Raw genomic sequence first — 24,577 nt, forward strand, 5'->3', positions numbered from 1 at the left:
GGGCGGGGCCAGCGCGCGCCGGGACCGTTACTCCGTGAGACCCGGCGGGGAGGGGGTCCTTGACGGCTGGCCCCGGTTTGGACAGTTTCGGGCGTGCTTTCTCGGGCGCCTGGTCTCTCTTCCCGAAGGGAGGGGAGCCCTCGAGGGCTGAGGGGTCTTTTGCCTCGCTTGGTCAGCCGGGGCCTCCTCCTCCCTCTGTCTCTGTTTCTGAGGCGCTCTTGGGGGGGGGGGCGCTCCTAGTCTCTTCCCTTCCCCTCAGCCCTGGGGCTCCAGACTCTCTGCGCCCCCCTGCCCCCAGACTCCTGGGACACTATGATAAAGTATAAACCAGCGCTTCCAGGGAGGGAGGAGGGTTGAAAACGAGTCGGGGGACTCGTCGCTCCCCCCTCCCCACCCTCCCTGCCTCAGCCTCGGCCTCTCCAGCCCCCCCCGCCCCCCAGCCCCGGGCAGCCTCGATCTCGGCCGGGGAGCGCTCGAGAGCGATGGGAAACGCCCCGCGAGGGGCGGGGGAGGGGGGAGGAGGGGCAGGGCGGGCGCCTCCGGCTCCTCCAGTCTGGCCCCGGAGCGGGGCGGAGCGCAGGGGGGCTCCCACGCGGGGGGGCTCGGCCGGCCCGGCTCGCTCCCCCCGCGGGCGGCGGGCGCTCCTGCTGGCAGGAGCCCGGCTCACTCCCTTTGTTCTCTCTCTTCCCCCTCACCTCCCACTCCCCTCCTGTCTCGTGGCGGCGGCTCCTCCCGCCGGAGGCTGTCGGGCTGCTCGGGAGAAGGGGAGGGGGGAGGGGAGGGGGAGGAGGAGGAGGAGGAGGAGGAAGGCGCTCGGGCTCCCGGGGCGTCGGGGGCGATGGCGAAGATCAGGGTGGCTTACGAGTACACGGAAGCGGAGGACAAAAGCATCCGGCTGGGCTTGTTCCTCATCATCTCAGGCATCGTGTCTCTCTTCATCTTCGGCTTCTGCTGGCTCAGTCCCGCCCTGCAGGACCTGCAAGCCAAGGCGGCCAACTGCACGGTGCTGTCGGTGCAGCAGATCGCCGAGGTGTTCGAGTGCACCTTCACCTGTGGCGCCGACTGCCGCGGCACCTCGCAGTACCCCTGCGTGCAGGTCTATGTCAACAACTCCGAGTCCCACTCCCGGGCGCTGCTGCACGGCGACGAGCACCAGCTGCTAACCAACCCCAAGGTAGGCACGGCCGGCCGGCGGCCCAGGGGGCCGGGGCCAGGGCCAGGGCCGCGCGGCGGGGGCTCCGGCACCTGCGCGGGCCGGCGGAGCCGCGAGCACTTGGCACTCAAGTTAACTTTCCCGTCCTCCTGCTGCTCCCGGCGCGCCGCTGTCCGCGGGCCGGCTGCTGAGCCGGGGTCCTGACTTGGCGGTCTAGTGATGGGTGCTGGGGGCAGATCCCTAAGCAGGGATTCTTCTTGAAAATGCAAATCTGGGCAGATGACCCTAGAAACTTTTCTGCCTAATGGAAAAATCAATCAATGAGCTCATATTAACTGCCCGGCTCTGTGCTAGAATACCAAGAAGGAAACAACATAGGGATACCTCTTTAAAATCCCAATATGGTCGGATGAAAGCTAGTTATCCTTCTTGCCTTTCAACTTCTACCTTACTGGAAAAAAAATAAATCAACAAGCATTTATTAAGTGCCTACTATCTGCCAGGCAAAGAATGACACCATCCTTAACCTCTAAGACCTGGCAGTCTAATGGAGGAGTTGACATCTTTGGGACTCGCGGGACCGGGAAGTTCAGTTTGCACTAGGAAAACTGTTAGAGGGATCTGCTTATAAAATGCCATGTCCCTAGTCTGAGAATTAATTGAGTTTTTGCAGCTCCCTTGGGGCTGCCAGAAAGACTTTATCTTTTTCTCTGTTCTCTTTCATCGTACACAATAAAGGAAAGATTGATCTTGGCAAAAGTGCTCAAGTTTTTTTTTTTTTTCTAATTCCTCCTGATGCCTAGCTCCACGATTAAAGGGAATAGATTCAGAGCGGATACATGGTGAGAACCAAAACTAAGGTCTACCAGTTTAAACTACTCCTGATTTTTTCCTAGTCTCCTTTTAAAGGAAGTGTTCCATTTGTATTGGTATTTTCACTAGTTATTTTTCATTAGTAAAGAGAATTTTGACAGTTGGTTGCACTGAGTATTAAAAACTAAACAGTTAAATGTGTACTACACAGGAACCATGGACTGTGAAAGCTCTTGCTTTAAACTTTAAATTCGTGGTTTCAGATGTAAAGGAGCTTATTTAATCCAGGAGTCTTTGTTCCTAAATGATCTTGAAGAAAACAAAGAGTTTTCTTCACTTTTAGTTAGAAATGTAGATTTCAGAAACAAAGTAAAATTCCATAACAGGTTAGAGGAAATGTAATTTTTAAACTTGCCAGGAAGTAATGATGTCTTAAAGATAAGTATTGTAAATTAACCTGCTTAATACTCCAATGTGTAAAAATAATTTTCAAATAAAGTATTAGAACCATCATTTTTAGGGGTGAACCAAGCAAAAGAAAAATGCAAGAAGAGTAATAGTGAATCATAAGATCATAGAATTTCAGAGCTAGAAGAACGTCTATTCCATGTTAGTTTTACTTAAAATGGAGACTCATGGTTAGTGAAGCTCTGTTATCTTTAAGGGATAATTTCTCATACAGTAACGTCATATAGCTTTACCTTTTGCTTATAACTTAAGACAGAAAAACTACAAATTACTAAGCCTTGTAAAATATCTTGGACAAAGCCTTAGTCAGAATCTCAAAGCAAGTTTTGAAAATTTTGGCAGAAGAAAAATTGGAAGCATTAGGAGATAGATTTAAAATCTCTTGGAAGCAAATACTTTATGTAATACTTAGATTTGATTTCATATGCCAAGAGTCTGTGTCTGTGTCTTTAGAGTGCCAATTTTGATGCTGGCAGGATAGATCTTGAAGGAGTACCTGGGGAAAATAATATTTTTAAAGAAGCTTTAATAGAATTCAAGAAATAAGTCTAGGAAAAATACATACTTGTATGCATGTATGTATGTATGTGTATATTTGTGTGTATTACACACATGTATATATGTATAAGTACACATACATACATAGATACCTATGCCCACACATGTTTGGAAAAATAAGGGACATTCAAAGTTGAAGTAGAGCGTCTTAGTCAAAACTTAATCAAATCTCCCCCAACCAGCATTTCTACTAGGGGAATTTCATCCAAATTGTTAATAATTTGCAGTATTAGTAGAATTCAAATTTATGCTATGGCTGTAGTCTTTCTATTTCAGATTTGTAGGGGCCACTATTGATAGAAAAAGATGATGAGTAAATATATTGAGGCAGTGCCAAGTGCAGAAGCAGAATGTTTAGATAAGAATTGCTTTTTTTTAAAATCACTGACCTGTTATTTCTTTGGTGTTAGGGAGCTCCTGATAAGGAATTTCCTATACCCATGTGGGCCAGCTCTTGCTCTGCCACTTAAAGGCATTGTCCCTAAGGCACTGAGAGGTTATATTACTTGTCCAGCGTCATACTATATTACATAACATTCCCAATTTACCCTTCCCACCATTAAAGAAATCCTTCTTTCCCCAAATTTCTTCTTCTCCAATCCACTTTTTGATTTTTTCACTTTTCTCCAATGATCTCTGTCTGAAACTCCCTAAACCCCTCAAGTATTCCCTTTCCATCCAAAAAACAACCTATACCCCTGGGAACCCAAGATTTCCTTCTTCTTCATTACCCATCCCCCACCAGAAGCAGAATTTAGTAAACCATCACTTTAAAAAATTAAACCAAGATTTTCAGGAATTTTTTTTCATCTTCTCCTCAGCCCTAAACTCTACAGACTACTTTATTAATTGCAATGGAAGTCAGTAAGAGTTTTGGAGATATTACAAAGAACATATAACCACAAAAATCATGTATTTACTAAAAACACTGGGGAACAAATTTTGTTTCTAACTGATCTAACTTTTAAAGGAGTTTTAATTCTGTTAGAATTAATTATCAGTATCTATTCTGATTCTTGTTTTTCATGATTTTGTGGACATTAAAATTGGAACAGAAGTGATTCCTCTATCAGTTGCAATGTTAAAGTTTACCCTCTGTTATCTACAAGACAAATTAATTCTTTTGTGAACTTTCCCTTTGCCATCCTTGTGATGACATTCTTCTGAGTTATTTCCTTGGGCCATTGAGCTAGTTAGTATGTGCTTAGGGGATATAAATGCATTTTAACATTAATATAAAAAAAACACAATTGAGAAATAATTTGGGGGGTTGGGGAATCAAATTTAAAATTCCAGAGTTGAAGATAAATGGTTTCTGTTTTCTTCCCCAAATATCTTAGATTATTCATACTACTGTTTCCCTCCATTAACACAGATAATTGGGAGTTCAGTGAAATATGTTTGAATAAAGACAGATGTTTAAAGTGCTCTTCTGTCTACAGAATACCAACAGCTAAGTGGTCCAGTGAATAGAGCTTGGAGACTTGGAGTTAGGAAGATCTGAGTTCAAATTTTGCCTCACTGGCTTGGCTGTGTGACTCATGGCAAATCTCTCAGTGCCTCAAGTTTCTTCATCTGTAAAAATAAAGATAATAACAGCACCTATATCATAGGGTTGTTGTGAGGATCAAATAAGTTAACATATGAGAAAAATTTTTCAAACCTTAAAATGATATATAAGTGCCACCTATTATTCAAGCTTTAGGAGAATTAGGAGGAAGAGTAGTACACCAAAAGTACTCTGAAGGGGGTAGAAAACACAGTGGGGGGGGGGGGGAAAGGTAAAATGACCAAAAGGGACTTTGTGCAATTTAGACCAAAGGAGAGACTATCATTTATAATAACCCAGCAAGTCTCCAGAACTTTCTTCTCTCTCCTCCTACCACATACCCAGAGAGATTGTTTAGTTCTCTTGGCAGCACATTCAACCCAGCAAACTGCCTCTGAATCTCACATGTCCTGTGTTTTATTCAGGGGTGAGCCTAAAATCTCTGACTCAGGCTTTTGAATGGAGTTTCAGGTTGTGGTTCTCAAGACAGTGCCAAAATTTCCTGCCTCAACACTTTTTCATCTCTAGGGATGACTCCATGATAAAAGATAAAGGTTTGAAGTTCACCCTGAATCCATCAAATTGCCATGTGTTGAAGTTGGTTTTTCCTACTTCTTCCTACTCAAGCAGAAATGACTAAAGCATCTTCTTTTGTCATTATGAAAATTAATTTTCTTTTTTTAGGAAAGGGACTATAGAGTTTTACTGATCTTATTTTAAAATTTTAGTATACCACATAATTTTGTTTGTATCTTAAAATAGCTTTTTAAAACATTTGTTGAATTACCACAAGAAGTCATTAATCTGTTGAAAAGACCTACCTTCATGTTTCTACAGGCTTTAGAAATAAAAATATAATTTAACCCATCCCTTTTTAACTTCCATCTTTAGGTAAAATGTATAGAAGTCACCATTACTTGAAAAGCCCCCAGAAGAAATATGTTTCTGAAAGAATGAAGAGATACTAAATTTTGTTTCTTTGATAGTGATGTAGTGATTCTTAATATAATTTAATTATATTATGAACCATAAAGCATATTGATTTTAATTATAGACTCTTTAAAATATACTTCTATAAGTAATGATTAAATAAATGAATAAAATTTATTATCAACACTGATTTGTCATGTACATTTTATTTACCTAGTATGTATAGTTAATAAGTAAACAATTAAAGTTTTACTTCAAGTAGTTTTACAAATCATATAGTTCTTTTGTAGAATTTCATTTTCAGTTGAGTTCCTAGATCAACAGCACATTTATCATCTGGTTAACTCATACCAAAATCATGAAGAGAATAGTCTTAAACTTTACAAATATGGTAAACTCTCTCTTTTTCCTTACTTGGGTTATTTGTAGGTCATGTACCAATTTTGCTAAATCAATCCATGAAAAAGATGTTCTTTGAGCTTTCACATTTTGTATTTGGCAGAAATGAACATATCCTGCTTTAAGCTCATTAAATAGCAGTATTCTTGACTGCAAACCGTTTTCTAGATGAAACAGTTTCCTTTTGTGAATAGTATTTCTGTAAATAAGTGAATTTAAATCATTTATTTTGTTTCATTACTTGCTTGAGTAACAGAATCTGACAATTTGTATGGAGGGAGACTTTCCATCCCTAAATACTAGTGCAAGACTGTCAGACAGGAGATTGTGCCTTCTGGGACATTATTGACACAGCAGAATAAATGGACTAAGGAACCTGGATCCAAAGCCTGGTTCATTTGCTAGTTATTTCCCATCTAACAATATCACAGTAAAACAATTTATATTGATATCATGGCATTTTCAGTAGGGAAAATTAGAACAGGGACTGATAAATTATAACAAGGACTTAACTGTTAGAAAGTAGGTCAGTCACTGGTCATTTCTGTATAATCAATTTAATTGTTCTGTTATATCCCATCAACATATATTGCTTACCAAAGCAGCAGTGAACTGTATTTGAAAATCATTAAAGAATTAATAGAAATACTGTTATTTTGTAAAATCTTCCATTCTTATATATTTTTATATCTCCTGTAGTATGTAGCATAGTACCTCACACATACTAGGTTATCGACAAATATTTGTTGAAGGAATGAATATTGATTACACTATTCTTATGTTTACCTTTTAAAAGTTCTATTGATACCAACAGAACTCACTATTTCCCTTCCCCACAAAATGTTTTCTTTCTGGTCTACATTATTTTTATCAATGGAAACCTAGATTCAGAATTTTGAAGTCATGCTTGAATACTTGTAAAGTGACAGAGTAGAGCTTGAAAGGAGCTCAGTGGTCATCTTGTTCATTCTCATTTTACAGATGAAAAAACAGGGATAGAAAAGTAAAGTAATTTATGCAAAGATACAGTTTATAAGCAGCAGAGCTGAGATTCAGACCTGTATTCTCTTGAGTCTACATCCAGCATCCTCAACATGGTGCCATGCTGTCTTAAGATCAAAGAGTTGTAATGTCTTTCCCGTGTGTCCCTTTTATATTCTCATTGAACTATTTCAATTATCTACTAAGAAATTTGCTTTGGAAACCTCAAAGTATCTGATAAATATGAATCATATTTGTGCCTTTATAGATCATCATAATATAAACTCCCCTGTTTAAGATTTAAAGTTCTTCAAAACCTGGATCCTTTCCAGCCTTGCGCATCAACTCTCCCTCCCTCCCCCAACTCTTCAATCCATCCACATTGGCCTACTTGCTGTTTTTCACACGTGATTCTCCATTTCCCATTTCTGTCTTTCTCCTGGATATTCTCCATGTGAGGTATATATTTCCACCTCATCTGCATCTCTTGGAATCTCTGGTTCCCTTCACAACTTAGCTTAAAGCACCACCTTCCACATGAAGCCAGATCCTCCCAGCTGCTAGTATCTTTATCCCCAAACTACTTTATATTCATTTTTCAAATATTCTGTATATGTATAAATATATGTATAAACATATGTATAAATGTACATGTTTCCTTTGTTAGAATGTAAGTTCTTTGAAGCCAAGGACTTTCGTTTTTGTCTTTGTGTCCCTAGTGCTTATCACAGTACCTGACACATATTAAATGCATAAAAACTTCTTGTCAATTGATTTTCTTTGAGGATCACCCCCTGGCCCTTCTGAATTCCTTACTGTCTATGCCATTTCTTTGGCACTTAACCCATGCAATTTCATACTCTTAGTTATCTTTTTATGTACATGCCCTGTCTTAACTAAGTGCCTGGAAGGTGGAGACCATATCTGATATTACAAAATTGTAAACGTAGAAGGGACCTTATATTCTAGGTCAGCCCCATCTTTTCCAATATGAGGAAATAGACCCAGAGACAAGAAATGGCTTGTTCTAGCCACCCCCACCCTGTTGTCTCTAGACCCAATGCATATTCCATGACTTTGTATCTCTTTGTGATGATATTGTTTTGACCTGACTTAAGTACCTTTGTTGATTATTCGTATGGCCTTGGGCAGGTCACTTACTTTCTCAGTGCTTCATTTTTTTCATCTATAAATTGAAGGGACTGTATTAATGATCTCTAGGGATGACTCCATGATAAAAGATAAAGGTTTGTAGTTCACCTTGAATGCATCAAATTGCCGTGTATCGAAGTTGGGTTTTCCTACTTCTTCCTACTCAAGCAAAAATGACTAAAGCATTTTCTTTTGTCATTGTGAAAATTAATTTGCTTTGAATTAATCCACAATTTAGATTAGATTTTCAAAGTGATCAACATGAGTATCATTTAACAGAGAAAATTGTTGGAAGGGAATCCAAATAAACTGTATTATATTTTTAGTGTGACTGTCCCCACAGTGAGTTAGTAGCAGTCAAGTTAATTAGATCTCTTCAACTCTTTGAACAAATTGAATGCTAAGAATTTTTCAAAGACTCTGAAAAGAATCAGATAAACACTTTTGAAGAATTAAAATTGCAGATCACCTAATAATGGACAATGGAGTAGGTGGTAACAAGTACTAATGAAGAATTACACAGGTAAAGAATCATAAAGAATTTCATCAGAAACACAGGTAACTGGAAAAGAGGCTATGTAGTTGAGGACACAGGTTAACAGGGGAACAGTCTTACATGCTCCACTGGCATCCACACAATGTTAAAAGAGCCAGAGAAAGTTCCCTAGCACATTAGGTGGATGGAGGATCATCTATGGAAGATTTCCTGGGGGAGACTGACAAAGATTGCATGGAATGAGTTGGCAGAAATAAGTTGTCATCTGCACCATTAGAGGGAGTTAACACACTGATAACATCATGGATCACAGCACTGAGGCATGCAAAAAATTGGTGTCTTGAGCTTAACTAGCTTTAAACTGGTTTTCTTTTGTCACTCAGGTCTATAACAACTACCATATTATGCAAACACTTTAGGGGGACGCGTAATTAATATTCAAATATTGATTAGAACTTTTAAAGTAGAGCTTTTTTTTTTTTTTAAGCAATCAGGGTTAAGTAACTTGCTCAAGGTTACAGGGCCAGTTATTTCTGGGTGTGGTGCTGAGTGTCTGAGCCCGGGATTCGATCTCCAGGTCATCCCAACACTGGAGCCTGTGCTATTACTTGCTGAGCCACCTGGCCGCTCCCTAAAGTAGAGCTTTTTATAGTTATTTAAAAATACTTGAAATTTATATTGCTTTTAAATACCCTTATAAAGTTCTTTATATCGGTTATTTCACTAGGATTTCCCCTTTTATAGATGAGGAAACTGAGGATCAGAGAGATTAGGTGACTTGCCCATGGTAATACAACCAGAAGTGTCTAAAGCAGGAACCCAGATTTTCCTTATGTCAGGGCTGGCACTCAATTCATATCTTCTTGTGACTTATTTGTGGGAACCTACTGGTGTCAGTCTTTTTTTTTTAATCATTGCTAATTAAGCTGGGTAGATATTTGCAGACTTATTGGCAGACACTAGAGGTTGCTGAAAGATTCAGTGTTATGCATTTACTTCTTATATTTATGTAGAAATTCATCAGCAACACTCATCTATAACAGGTTTAAGGTCTATCAGCTATCCAATTTGGGGCAGGGAACCTGCATCCTTGAGGTCACATGTGGCCCTCTAGAGCCTTAGGTATGATATTTTGACCGAGTCCAAGTTTTACAAAACAAATTCTTTTATTAAGGGGATTTATTCTGTGAAGTTTGGATTCAGTCAAAGGGTCATGCTTCAGGACCTAGAGGTTCACATAAAACACCCACAAAACATGGAAAAATATAAAATTATACTCACTTGTATGACCAATAGATAGAAATACTCCTAGAGGAACTAAACCTATCAACATTTACATTCTCTCTTATTGAAATCTAAAGACAAAAGGAAGTTGCATGTAAGTGGAAGGCTGGCTCACAGATTCTCCTTGGAGAGGGAAATAAAGGAACTGGTTGAGTTGGTTTTATTGTGCATCCAGAGATGACAAGAAATATTTCATGGAACACTTGGTCATTTCATGTTACATTGCTTATCATAAAGCATTTGCCAAAAGACCCTTCCCCCCTGTAAAAATAACTGTAACTGATGTGCCACAAGATCTATTGCAGAAAATGGAAAAATTATATGAAGAATTTTATAAAATTTTATAAAACCCTAAAAATTAAATCAACATACCCTTTGATACTTGGAAACTTTATTGCAAATTGGAAGGATAACAAAAAATATCTTTGAAAATATGGTTTGGAAGCAAGAAATGAGAGACCAAAGTCTTTAAAGGCTGTATAGAAACCTCATGTCTCCATATCATGAATGGTTTGATAAGAGTAAAGAGGTATTGGATATGAAAATCACCAAATAACATCACAAAATCAAAATTGATTATATTTTAGCAGACAAGAAATGGCTAGTTCCCAATGTGAGAGATTTTTGTTTTTTCTGAATCTGTTATCTGTGTACAATCAGGCTAATAACTGAATAGAACAAAGATTAAAAATACCAAATCAGGAGAAATAAAAAGTGAAATGGGGAAGCACATAACTGAGGCAGCTTTACTCTGACTGACTAAATCATCCAATCAAGAAACAAGCATGATTAATAAATGGTCCTAGAAATACAGACAAAAACGAACATTTATTCCTTTCTAGGCTGTACTCCTAGCTTCCTTCACTGTGCCCCAGAAACCTCATAGTTCTGGAAGCTCCCTCCAGCCCCGAAATCCACACACTGAAGCCTCTCCCTCTGATTAAAGTTCCTTTCTAGGACTTTAAGGAAGGTACCCAGGTCAGCTATACTTCATTCATCTCCAGGGTGCACTTTCAACTCGCTTTTTTTTTTTTTTAAAGCAATTGGGGTTAAGTAACTTGCTCAAGGTTACACGGCCAGTTATTATTTCTGGGTGTGGTGCTGAGTATCTGAGCCTGGATTTGATCCAGGTCATCCCGACACTGGAGCCGGTGCTCTTACTCACTGAGCCACCTGGCCGCCCCTCAACTCGCTGTCTGTACTGTAACCGGGAATTGGGTACCTCCTCTTCCTTTTCAACTTATTTGTATATGTTGCCTTCCTCTGCTACAATGTAAACTCCTCAAGGGTAGGGATTATTTTTCTTTCTACATATATTTGCACAATGCCTTTCATATAATAAGTGGTAAATAGGGGTCTATTAACTGACTAAAAGAGTTCCTTTTCTCAATGAGTTTAAATATTATTTGGGGAGACAATATGTACAGAATATGTAAGTATCTATTGAATAAATACAAATAAATGTTAGTTTAAGGGAGGGAGAGAACTAGTAGGTGGGGGGATCAGGGAAAGGCTTTGTGTGCAAGGTAGTATTGGAGCTGAATCATGAAGGGAATAAGGAATTCTGAGGTGGAGTTGAGGAGGCAGTACATTTCAAACATGGGGCTGGACACAGAGATAGGAAATAAGGAGTGCCTTGTGTGAGGACAGCTGGAAGGCCATTTTGGCTAGATCATTAAGTACAAAAAGGAAAGTAATTTATAATGAGATTGTAAAGGTGGGTTGAGCCAGGCAGTAAAGGATTTTAATCAATTAATAAACTTGTTTTTTTGAAGCGGGGAAGGCAAGGCAATTGGGGTTAAGTGACTTGCCCAAGGTCACACAGCTAGTAAGTGTGTCAAGTATCTGAGGCCAGATTTGAACTCAGGTCCTCCTGATTCCAAGGCCAGTGCTCCATTCATTGTGCCACCTAACTGCCCCAGTAAACATTTTTAAGGGACTATTACGTGCCAGACAAACCAACCAAAAGAATTTCTATGTTATCTAAAAAGCAGTTTAAGAGACTGTAGTTTATTGAGGAGAGAGTAACATGGTCAGACTTGTATTTAAAGAAAAATCACTTTAGCAGTTATGTGCAGAAAATCAGGCAGGGATTCCAAATAGGCGGCCACTGTAGTAGCCCCAGCGAAAAGTGACGTGGGCCTGAATTAAGGTGGTAGCTTTGTGAGTAGTGAGGAAATGACAGATTCAAGGTAGAAATGGCAAGGTATTTTTTAGCTGATTGGGTAGATGAGATGTGGATGAGTGAAAAATCAAAGATAACACCAAACTTGTGCCCTTAATAGAAACAGAAAAAGTCAGAAGAAAAGCAGGTTTTGTAGGAAAAATATGTTTTGTTTTAGAAATAATGAATTTGAGATCTTTGGGACATCCAGTTTGAAATGTCCAATAAGCAGTTGGTGGTGTGGGGTGTGGAGTGTGGAACCAGAGCTCAGGGGAGAGACTGAATCTTCATCTACTGAGTAGGAATAAATGATAATGCAATAAAGGGACAAGAGTTTCAAGAGTAAAGGACCACGTGGAATTGAACATGTTAGCAATAGGACTGAGACTGGAAAGGGAGAGTAGTGACATCAGACTAGGAATAATGGGCTAAGAAAGTACAGACCTGATGGAGGGTTAGGAAGTCATGGTGGAAATAAAGAATACATTTAGGTGGGGTAAGGCATAGGAATAGATGGAATGATAAGATTAGTCAGTCATTAAGCATTTATCAATGTGTGTGTGAGTAGTGTAGTGACAAGCACCGTGCCCAGCATTAGGGCTACAAAGAAAGCCAAAAGACAATCCCTTCCCTGGAGGAGCTTCCAGTCTAGGGAATGTCAGACATTGAAGTCATGGAAGGAGTATGCTCACGGATGATGGGGAGATCTAGCATGTGACAATTCTTGCCTGTGGCTGAAGGGAACGAAAGAGGAAGACATAGGAAATTAGTAAATTGAGGAAGAGGGAGGCTCGGGTGTTTGAGGGAGCATGACATGCTTATTCAGGTACCCTAATTTAAGGAAAGAAGTTGGGGGAAAAGAAAAGGACGATGAGTCAAGTTTTGGGCTCCGTGAGAAAGGTGGAAGAATGACTCAGAGACCAGTAGACAACAGTCACCATGTTTGGGATTAGGCAATAAGTTTTGATAGAATGAACTTCAGAGGAGAAGAGATTGTATTCTGAAACTTGTTAGATTCAAATTTTTAAAAAATGAAGATGTAGACACATCATTCAACTCGTGCTTCAAATGACAGTTATATCTTGTCTAATTAAACTCCTAGAAGCTTACCTTATGTTATCCAAATGTACTTACTTAAAAGAATTAGCTTTGTTCACTAATGCATATTCAGAATATTTTAAGGTACTCTTTTAGAATAGAAAGTTACATACTTCCCACCTAACTTTTTTTTTCTTAAGAAGACGATTTCCTTAAATTTCAGGCAGTCACGTTACTATGAAGAGGTATTTTGTAGATGTACTCCCAAGATACTAATATGATTAGAAGTTAATGAATATGACCATTGCCAAATGGAAAATAGGAAAGGTTAGATATAAAATGCAGAAGTTTCTCCTGAGAAAATCCTTACTGTTCTCAACAAGGGCAATGTGCCCATAAATAAGCCCAACTGAAATTGCATCGATGGCATCAGAGACTGACCAGCTAGCCAAATAAAGGCCCAAAGGCCAGCCAAAAAGCTCTTAATCCACCTTTCAGAGAATGAATTAGGAAAGCAAATGAATGTAGTATATCACCTCACCCTTGTGCAGCAGAAGCCTTCCTCCATTTTTTCAAAGGAGACAGTTCCCATTCCAGTTCAGGCAGACTAATGACAGAGAATTTACTTGCTAGTAGTGTGGCATTTTGATTCACACTAGTCTTTTCTACTATGCTTTACTACCATGGCATTTATTTTCAGGTGTCTTCCTACAAAGGGCTTAGAACACTCAGATAATGTGTCATTCAAGTTTTATTGCCAAATTTTGGATCTATAAAGGTAATAAGTCATAAGTCACTATTTGTGGCGTACAAAGGGAGCAAGGATAAACATCAAAGGATTCTTGAGGAGCTTGGAAAAAACAAGGGATTTAGAGAAAACTTAGAGGAAAAAGAGTGAGGGCATGTTGGTAGATATTCTCCTTCTTCCTCTGTGATTCTGTCTTTGTTATAAGAATAGAGACCTAAAGTTCACAACCCATCTCTGATACATATATACTGATTGTGTGTACCTGTAGCAGCAAGCACCCCAAGCGTCCTCAGGGTTTACTGCCACCGCAGGTTCTTGGATCTGCTTTGATAAAGGAAAGCAACTCAAAATGGGTTAACAAGCTTACTTTAATCAGTCAAACATATATCATTTACCTTGCTCAGGGAAAAAAGGTCAGCATCCCGAACTTCAAAGTATACAGGCAGAATTATCGAGACAGAAACAGATCAAGTAGACAGCTTTCCAAACTGTCCAGCCATTACATCCATACCAAATCAACATCTGGGTTTTTTCAAAGCCGGGGGGCTCAGGACAACAGCTTCCCAGAATCCATATCAAATCACAGAACACATCTCAAAGTGAGCCCCAAAACAAAGCTACACATCAGGGCTTATATAGCCTTCTCCTGGCTCAGAGAATGTAACAACCTTATTGACTCACTGACCAATCAAGAATTATCTACTGAAAAACAAGCCTCCCACCCCAGGCTCCAGGTGCACTTTAGCCTAGGGGCAGGGAAGATCTTACAAATTTACATTCCCATTACAGTACCTGAGTAAATTTTTTAATTTCTCAGTGCACTGGGCAACTAAAACTAAGTTGCTGAGTAGGATCAATTCTTGCATTGTTGAAGGAGTTTTCTGATCAGAAGTTCTCTATACAAATGAAATCACTGATCCAATGCCTCTCCCTTCCTCCTTCCATGCTGGGCTGCTATTTGCAGCAATAGAATTAGACTTCCTCACAATGCCTCTCCAGAATCCTGTCTCAAGCTATAGATGTCATAAGGAGATCAGGTTGCTAGCCAAGGTGGGTTCCCAGTCTTTGGGAGGTCCTCATTTTGGCAACTGATTCACATCAGTAAAGCATCCTCAGGAAATAATAAAAATCTATGCCAATGTCTATGCTTTTATCAGCATCAGCACATTATGCTCTTGTGCTCCTTCCCATCTTTCTGTCCACATGGAGACCTGGCTTCTCCCGGTTGATGCTGAAGAGCTGAGCCTCCTCCCTAGCACTGGCAGGCCCTTCTTTACCCCGTCACACTTCTCCTGGAGCAGGTGCTGCAGTACTTCTTGCTCCTCCCACCATGTCTAGACCCTCCTTTGCCCACCACCATTCAGCTTCCTTTATGCGTGCTTTGGAGAACCACCCCTAAGATGCAAAGGCAAATGTGTTTTATTTTCAATACTATGTTATCTTTACAAAATTGAGATAGGATTTTAAAGTGGAGAGGTGACATGATGCAGTGGAAGAAGGGTCAAGTCCTCCCTCTGATGCATGCTGCTGTGTCACTTTTGGTAAGGCATTTATCCTATCACTGCCCTGGGCACCTAACTGTATGAGACTTGTAAGACAGACAAGTTGCTGATCTTCATCTCTGGAAGGATTACAGTAGGTTACAGGGATTTGACCCAGGGTTAGTAGTATGGGTCTATCAATCAACCTTGCCAATGCTTTTTCCCCCTCTCTATTCCTGTGGGTAAAACAAGTCAGGAATAGTTTTCTTTCACTTGGAAAAGAGTCCAATATGTCTTTGTCATCCTTCTCCAAGGCTACCTAAATTTTCCTTCACATTGCCACGTATTTTAGGCAGAGAATTTCTGGGCTGTAGCTATGTGTCTGGCCAAGTCGTCTGTGGCCTGAACAGCATAGCACTAGACAAACAAAGGCTGTCTCCCCATTGAGGTCAGGACCAATGGAGGAATTTTGCAAATACTTCCCATTGTAATCAGTTATTTTGGGGGCATGTTAGCACCCATTAGAGATAGGTGCTAAACAACCAAGCTGGAAGCATTACAAGAACAACAGATGTTCTAGAAATTGATCCAGTGTCAATTTGGACATTTGGGTGATGATGCCATGCTGTACTAGCCATAGCCCCTCTGAGGGCAAGACAGCTATTTCTAACCCAAGTGACTCTCAGCCTTTCCCCAGATAGATGCTCTCCTATCTCAGGGCAAGAGTTTTGCCCTTTCTGATCAACAGCTGCATCATTATGTGTCTGCCCAAGTCATATATCTTATGTCCCAGAAGCCTTGTTTATGACACATCAGTGTAACTATGGAAAGGGGAAAGGTCCTCATCTAATGATTTCTTGGATCCCATATTCAGAAAGACTTGTCTGATAAGAAAAAAAAACTGGTTTTGGACAGAATTCTGGTTGAGATTCCTTGGTGCTTCCTTCCCCAGTGCAGAGGTGCCCTGGTCTCAAGGTCCTTGCCTTTTCAGAAGGCTCCATATACCCATTCAGAAGGAGAAGTAACTCAGACCCAGAAGTAACTCAGTTGGCTGGCCTCCTTTCCTCTGAGATGATTCAGGGAACTTCTTCTCAGAAAGGACTTGGGGGAACAAGAGGTACTATTGCTGGGAGGTCATTGTCTCACAAGTGAAATTAATGATATTTAGCTATGATGGATGTGTATTTACCACATTGAGGGGAGGAGGGGACTTTCCTTTTCCTCCTTTTTACATTCTGTACTACCCATGCTAGGAGGACTGTCCAATAAAAAACCCTATAAGCATTTAAAGAGTGCAGTGTCCTGTAGAACAGAAGTATTAAACTCACTGCCAGCAAAACTCCCAAATATGGCCCAAACCAGATTAAAATGTAATTGGAAAAAATTTAACAAAATAGTTAAAAATACGGTACAACATAGACCATATTAATTTGTGGTTTTTCTAAGTCAATATGAAGTCCACAGGGATACATTTCGATTTGAGTTTGACACCATGCTCTAGTAGATCCTTAGGACTTTGCCACTAAGGAGTGGTATGTTGATAGGATAAAGCTTCTCCCAGAACCTGATTGGCTCTGGCTTCCTGGTCATCCAGGGACATAAAAAGTCCCAGCCATGCAGACTCCGTACTTTTAAGACTTGATGGGTGACTAAGACCATGAGAATAACCCTGATAACCTACTGACCAGGCCAGGTTATAGGTGAAGATAAGGCTGCATTCAGAAAAACTAAGTGCTATTGTGAACTTGTTGCATGTTCTCGCTGTTTTAGGGCAAAGTAAATCTCCTTTGTTTTTTGTTAAATGACTTGTGAGTACCTCATTTCAGCCCAGCATTGACTCTGAATTAAGAGGGTGCTATGTTAGAGCCTCGCCTTTATCACCCTCTAAACTTGTGAATGTTTTAAGGGCAAGAATAATATTTCATTTATCTCTTCTGAAATCTCAATGTGCACAGCACCACCGAGCGTTTCATACATCGTGAGTGCTCAATACAAAAATGTCTACGTGTTTTGCTTGGGTAATATCTATACAAGTGTCATTTATTCTAGCTTTCCTTATTTAAACTTGCAACAGAGTTAGAAAGGGATAGATCCCATCAAATGATATAAACTGTTTTGAAAGGACTCAAGCTATCAATAGCCATATGAAAAAACACTACAAATCACTAATGATTAGAGAAATGCAAATTAAAGCAACCTCACACCCATCAGATTGGCACTTGACCAAGAAAGAAATTGACAAATGTTGCAGGGGCTATGGGAATACAGACATGTTAATGAACTATTGTTGAGGCTGTGAATTGATCCAGCCATTTTCTAAAGCAATCGGGAAATATACTCCAAAAGTTACTATACTCTACATGTCTTTTGGTCCAGCAGTCTACCTACTATGTCCATACTTCAGAGATTAATAAAAGAGGAAAAAGGCCTATACATATAAAAATATTTCTTGCAGCTCATTTTATAGTGGCAAAGAACTAGAAACTTGGGAGGCGTTTATTGATTGAGAATGGCTGAACAAACTTTGGTATGTGCAAGCAAGACTTTTTGAGGATGAGGGAGCACCATGAGTAGATTTGTCATCCAGGAAGGAAGTAATACTTAGAAAAAGGGAATAAGAATGGAAGTAGGGACAATCTGGGGAAGCCTGGTGAGGTTGGGATGAAGGGTCCAGGTAGGGCAGGAGGAGCAAGGAAAAGGGTTATCTCTTCATGAGACCACAGTGAAGGAGAAACTAGCAGGGGATGATATGGAACCCTTTCAGAGAACATACCTTATTAGAGATATGTCTAGAAGAAGGTATATTTTGAGAAAACTCTTTGAGATTATATATTCAGCGAACGAGTATCTTCCCATAGACTACAAATAATATTCCATTGTGAAAAAGTATTCTATTGATTAGGTCTAATAAGACAGAAAAAAATAGGAATATGAGTACAACTGTGTACTTAGAGTATATGTGAACAGTGATGTGCAGAAAGAGTAACATATAGTAACATATCATTATCCTTATAGAGGAAAAAGGGATGGGGTTGAGCTTTTTTTGCCGTCATCTCTGGCTAATCGTCCCCCGGTTAACCACAAAACCATAGATTGAGAGCTAGAAGGGATCTAGGGGTCATCTAAGTCCAGTTTTCTCATTAATATTTAGGAAGAAGGGGTTTGCCCAGAATCACTATCTGAACCTATAACACTCTGCCTTTCAAAGAGTATGGGTTTTTTTTTTCCTCTTATATTGTTATCAATTTTTTAGGGTAGTGCCCTTATTCCTGTAGGCTGAGGGACGTGTAATTTACATGTGTACATTTCTGTAATCGCTTTAACTTGGAATTTTAAAATAAAATTTAATTTTATGGTAACTAAAATTAATTAGATCCACTATATTTGTGGTATTCCCTCTCTAGTAAAAGTTTGGATCTTTTCCACATCTTGTAATGTCATGCAAAGTGCTAATTTTACTTCCTGTATTCTGTTTTGCTAGTGCTCATATATCCCTCCTTGCGAAAGAGAAAACCAGAAGAATTTGGAAAGTGTCATGACTTGGCAACAGTACTGGGAAGATGAAATTGGTTCTCAGCCATTCACTTGCTATTTTAATCAGTATCAGAGGTAAGTTCACATTGATGTGTTTATGTCTAAACATTTTCGTCCATGATACTCATTTGTGCCCATATAGATTATGTCCTCCCTTATTTCAGTGGTGCTGCAAGCTTCTTGATTTTGTTGGGGTGAGGCTCATTGACATAGATCCCAAGCTCTCCTTGACTGGGCAGACCATCATTACGAGCTGCTTCAGTTGAAAGAGTCATTGTTGTATGGCCGACATCTTTGAAATTTAGTTGGACTGGTCCTTAGGTAATAAATGTAGTCTGTCATTGCACCCATATTCAAAACTTTTCCAGCATAGAAAGACCTGCCAGAGCTAATGTTCTGCTTGGATAATTTCCATTGGTTTAAGACTTCAGTGGTCACATATACTTGATCAAAATATTATTTTCATTTTTTTTTTTTTTGCTTTTTGGAGGGAAGTTGGGGTTAAGTGACTTGCCCAAGGTCACAAGGCTAGTTTTTTTTGTTAAGTGTCTGAGGCCAGATTTGAACTCAGGTCCTCCTGACTCCAGGGCCAGTACTCTATTCACTGTGCCACCTAGCCGCCCCCTATTTTGATTATTAACATAAATTGATGATGTCTCTTACTTTAGACAACTAGGTTGTGCACCAGGTGGACCTGCAGTCAGTAAGACCTAAAATCAAATGCAGCCTCAGACACTTAGTAGCTGTGTAACTCTGGGCAAGTCACTTGACCACAATTTTCCTCAGTTTTCTCAACTGTAAAATGGATATAATAATAGCACTTACCTCCAAGTGTTGCTGTGAGGATAGCATGATATTCTCTAAAAGCACTTTGCCAATCTAAAACCACCATATTACTGCTTACTATTACTACCACTACCACTATTAATGCTATTACCACTATAACTACTACTATAATAAAATGATTTTTAAATTTATTTTAATTTTTTTTGCTATAATAGAAAGATCACTGAACATGATGTTGAAGGTCAAGAGGACCTTCATTCAAATCTTGAATCTGATACTTATTAATTGTGTAACTTCTGACAGGTTGCCTTATGTTCTGAAACTCAGGGTCTGATCAGAAAACTGAGGGCCCAGCCAACCAACTGTCAATCTAAGGTCTCTGATCTTAATGAATATTATTAAGGTCTTTTTGAAAAATTTCACCACATCCCTTATGGAATTTATAGCAATTGAAAATATGTGAAAATAATTGAAAATAATTTATGATAATCTTTAATAAATAATTTCATTAGGAGGAGAGCTTTGACAGAAACCCTTTCCTTTTTGTCTAGGAAGCAGTATAACTGCTTTCCATTCTGTTGGGAAAGGTTTGTCTGGAGATGCAAAAGGAAGAATTCACATTTTCTTTTTGAGGAAGTCAAATGTTTCATTATAAGAAATTGATATTCCTTAAGAAATAGAAATATTTTCCTGTGGATCAGATCTACAGTGAGTGAAATAAATTAGAAATAGCTTCTATTTTTTTGCTATTCCAGGTTAGGGCATATCCTTTTCTGTAGGCAAAATGTGGCCACAAAATGAAAAGGCACTTTTTGGAGAAGAGAGATGATCTGTACTCCAGTGCTCCACAGTCTGGCAACATCAACAAACAGGAAATGAAAACTAGACTGAATTCTGTCTTAAGAAGACAATGCTTGGTTATAGTTTTCCTTGAAATCCATATTGACATCAGAAGGCTAAAAGGAATTAGCTTTAGCCAGCTTCAAAACTTATCTTTTCTGCTCTGACGAGCTCTCAGTAAATATTGGTTTACACATAGAGTAAAGGACCACAGTGCCAGTGGGAGGTAGTCATGGTACTGTGATGTGAAGAACACTGAAATCTGGACATATAGGCTCTTGTAATAGCGCTGTCACTTATCAGCCAGGTCACCTAGGATATCATTTTCTTCCTTTATAAAATGAAGTGGTTGCATTAGGTTAGGTTTGAAATCTTAACTCTGTGATAAAATGAATACTTTACAGCTCATATTTATTATATTATTATTAGTTATATTTTCATTATTTTGATCTAGATCTAGAGTACCTCACAATCATTCAACATAACATATTACTATAGCTCACATTATTATTTATTATATAATAGCTCATATTTAGGTATCACTTTAAAGTTTACAACACCTTTATAACTACCTTGTAAGATAGAGCTCAATGAGTATTCATGGAATCATGGATTCTCAGAGTTGGAAGGGAGCTCAGAAGTCATTGGTTTCAATCCAGGCCTGAATAACAGTCCCCTCTACAATATAACCCATAAGTGATTGTTTGGTCTTTGATTGAGACCTCCTGTAAAAAGGAACCCACTTCCATTTGAGGTAACTCATTCTGCTTTTGGGTAACTATAGTTATTAGAAAATTTTTCTTAACATTAAGCCAAAACTTGCCTCTCTTGAACTTTTACCTATGGCTCCTAGCCTAGGCCTCTTTCTCTCCTCCTCCTCCTCCTTCTCCTCCTCCTCTTCTTCCTCCTCCTCCTCCTCTTCTTCCTCCTCCTCCTCCTCTTCTTCCTTCTCCTCTCTGTCTTGCTCTCTTTCTCCCTTTCTCACTTCCCCTTTCTCCCCTTCTCACTCTCTTTCCTCCTCCTCTCCCTTCTTCTCTCTTGCTCACTTTCTCTCTCTTCCTTTCCCTCCCTCTCTCTTCCTCCTCTCATTTGGAAGATTCATACCTCCCAAGGGTTTAACTATCATCTCTCTGCAGATGGCTCATAGATCTATATATCCAGTCAGAGCCCCAGCTTCACTTGCACTTCACCCATTGTCTATTGGACACTGCCTTCTCTCCATCTTCTACACTTCCCTTCTCTGTCAGAGTACCACCTTTCTTTCCTTTTCCTAGGTTCATAACCTTGACATCATCTTAAACTGCTCACTCTCCTTCACCGCACATATACAGTTGTTGCCTAATTTTGTCATTTCTACTTCCACAATTGCTCCATCATTCAACCCCTTCTCTCCACTCACACATCCCTCACTTTAGTTCAGGTCCTCATTACATCTTGCTAGGACTGCTGCATAGTTCTCCTAATTGGTCTTTGTCAACTGCAACTCCTCATCCCCACAGAGGATTTTCATCCACAGTTCTTAGTCTCCAGTCTTTGCATTGGTTGCGTCCCATGCCTGTAACTTACTTCCTTTTCACCTCTGCCTCTTAGAATGCCACCCTTCCTTCAAGATGAACCTCAAATACCACCTTCTACAGGAAATTTTTCTTGGTTCTCCTAATTACCAGTACCTACTCTCCACATCTCCCCTGTATTTTTTTCCTCCTTTTTTTCATTAGCTTTATGTTTATTTATTCTTTATATACTTACCTATATACTGTTCTTTCTTGTTAGGATATGAGCTCCTTGAGTATTAGGATTATTTCAGTTTTTGTATCTCTAGCACCCAGCACAGATAGATTTATTGATTGACTACTTCTAGGTCAAATTCAACAAATGTTTGTTAAGTGTCTGCTATGTGACACTGTGTTAAGTGCTGGAAATGAATGCAAAAATCAAAATTCTACTATCCTTGCCCTGAATGAGCTTACTTAATAGCATGTACAAAGACAAGTAAATATAAAATGAATAGAAAGTCATTTCAGGCAGGGAATGAGCACTGACAGCTGTGGGAATCAGGAAATGCCTCTTGCAGGAGATGGCAGCTGCGGGGAGGAGAGAGAACATTCCAAGCTCAAGGCATGACAGCCTGTGCCAAGGTGTGGAGCCTGAAAATGGAGAACAGTAAGCAGACCAGTTTGGCTGGAAGGTACAGAGTGTAAGAAGTAATGTGTTATCACCATGGAAAATTAGGGTAAAGCCAGATTGTGAAGGGCTTAAAATGCCAAATGGAGGAGTTTGTGTTTTATCCCACAGGCACTGTTGTATCTGCAGCAGGGGAGTGACAGGATCAGACCTGTGCTCTAGAAACATCAGTGTGCAGCCCTACAGCGTGTGGGTTAGAGAAGGGAGACCCATTAGAAGGCTCCTAAATTAATCCTCTCTGGTGTATTCTCCCTGTTCCCCCCATCCATTGAATAAGACCTGAGTTAGAGTGGTGGTTATGTGAGTGGAAAGAAGAGAAGGGTTACTGGAGAGGTGGTGTAGAGGGAATGGATACGACTAACCAGTCTTGGATATGGAGAGTGAGGGAGAGCAAAGAATCAAGGAGGACTGGCAGGCTGTGAACCTGAGTGACTGGGAGAATGAGAGTTCTCTTGAAAGACATAGGGAAGTTAGGAAGAGGGCACGGGGAAAAGGCAAATGAATTTGGTGTGGGATGAGTTTGAAATAGAAATACCCAGCAAGCAATTGGTGACATGGAACTGGATCTCACCAAAGAGATGAAGGCTAGAAAAATCAAAACTCCCTCTTGCTGCTCATGGGACCAGGTAGGACAATTTTAATATCTTTTCCCCATGTAAGCTTTCATATGTTCAAAGGAAGGATCATGTGATCCTTACTTTAGGCTAAATATCTACAGTTCCCTCAACTAACCCACATGTGGCTTATCTCAGAGTGTTTTACTATCCTGTTTGGTCTCCTTTCTAGCTTATCAATGTCCTTCCTAAGATGTGATCCCCTAAACTGAACACAGGACTTTATATGGATGTGGGTGATCATGGGCCAGTGGTAGAGCAGACAAATTTCTAGTAGGGCAAGCACAAATTGGAGTGAGAGTAGATAGAGTCAGCAGCAGAACATGTAGGAAGTAGGAAAAGCACATATGTCAGAAGACGGAGGTAACTAGCATTCAGGAAAAGGGTAAACCAGCAAGTATAAAAGATCAGGACTCCAGACCAAGGTGTTAGCACGAGGAGAAGCAAAGAGAAATGCCAACAGTTACAAAAGAAATGTTTGATATTGATCTAATCACCTTCTGAGTAAAGGGCTCCTTATGTCCTTCTTATTCAGAGCAAGAGGTAGCTTCAGAGTGTCAGTAGGCATGAACACTTAAAGGGAGATAAATAAGGAGGCTCACCTAGACATAGCAGGAGAGTAAGGCCAGGGAGCCAGGCAGCTCCTAGTAATCATCACAGTAAATAAGACCTGTAATTACAAAAGTTATTTGGTATGATTTTCTGAGATTTATCTTAAAGGAATTAATTCTGGCCACTATAGAAGGGACAACTGGCTGATAAAATGGAAATGACAGGAACTTTGAGAGGTACATTTTAGTGGTTCCAATAGCTAAGGATAAAAATACTGTGCATAATCATACATGTACCCTGAATCAGAGAAAATTAAAGAAGAGAGGTGAGTGAGGTCCAGTCAGTGTGACACCTTCTTCAGACTCCAGGTAATATAAATGGCCTACAGTTTAATATTAACTGTGTCCTAAGCCCTGTTTGTATTCTCCCTTTAAATAAGAGATCTCTGCTAGGTGCCCTGTGTGCTCAACATTTCTACCCTACATAGGATTTAGTCCCTTTACCCTCCAAATACACAGGGGTAATGTTTTAGAATGAGGTCAAAAGTCATTCGGCATTAGCTTTATTATGGTATTCAGTTATAGTTTGATATCTCCAGAGAAACTTAAGGGTCTATATTATATCTGGCAAATGTTGGCATCCTGAAGGTTTCTAGAGTACCTCACGATCATTCAGTTAATCAACAACAATTAAGTACCTACAGTGTACCAAGAGCTGTGCTAGGTGCTGGGGGGTGCAAATTCAAAAAAAAATGAAACAATCCATACTGTCAAGTGCTATCATAAAGAACCTAGAGTTAGGTCTCTTTTATTCGATCTGAGATGTGTGCTGTTTGTCTAACTAAGCAGGAAAT

At 39.8% G+C, this 24,577-nt stretch overlaps 1 protein-coding gene across 4 annotated transcripts in view; it reads left to right on the forward strand.

The window, feature by feature from the left end:
- Positions 1 to 605: 605 nt before the first annotated feature.
- The window catches only part of KCNMB4 (potassium calcium-activated channel subfamily M regulatory beta subunit 4), a 94,110-nt gene continuing 70,138 nt past the window's right edge, over positions 606 to 24,577 (forward strand). Inside the window, exons 1-3 of one of the 4 annotated variants that reach the window (XM_069081928.1) lie at positions 608 to 1,174; positions 18,696 to 18,823; positions 22,449 to 22,562. In XM_069081928.1, coding sequence (XP_068938029.1) covers positions 839 to 1,174; positions 18,696 to 18,823; positions 22,449 to 22,562 — 578 coding nt within the window. In that variant the 5' untranslated portion in view covers positions 608 to 838. Of the gene's footprint in view, positions 1,175 to 18,695; positions 18,824 to 22,448; positions 22,563 to 24,577 lie in introns of all 4 variants that reach the window. The other 3 variants (XM_069081925.1, XM_069081926.1, XM_069081927.1) reach the window with 3 other exon arrangements.

This window comes from Petaurus breviceps, unplaced genomic scaffold, assembly GCF_028583685.1.
Source record: "Petaurus breviceps papuanus isolate PSGF00001 unplaced genomic scaffold, PetGlider_PUasm1.0 156, whole genome shotgun sequence".
Taxonomy (NCBI): domain Eukaryota; kingdom Metazoa; phylum Chordata; class Mammalia; order Diprotodontia; family Petauridae; genus Petaurus; species Petaurus breviceps.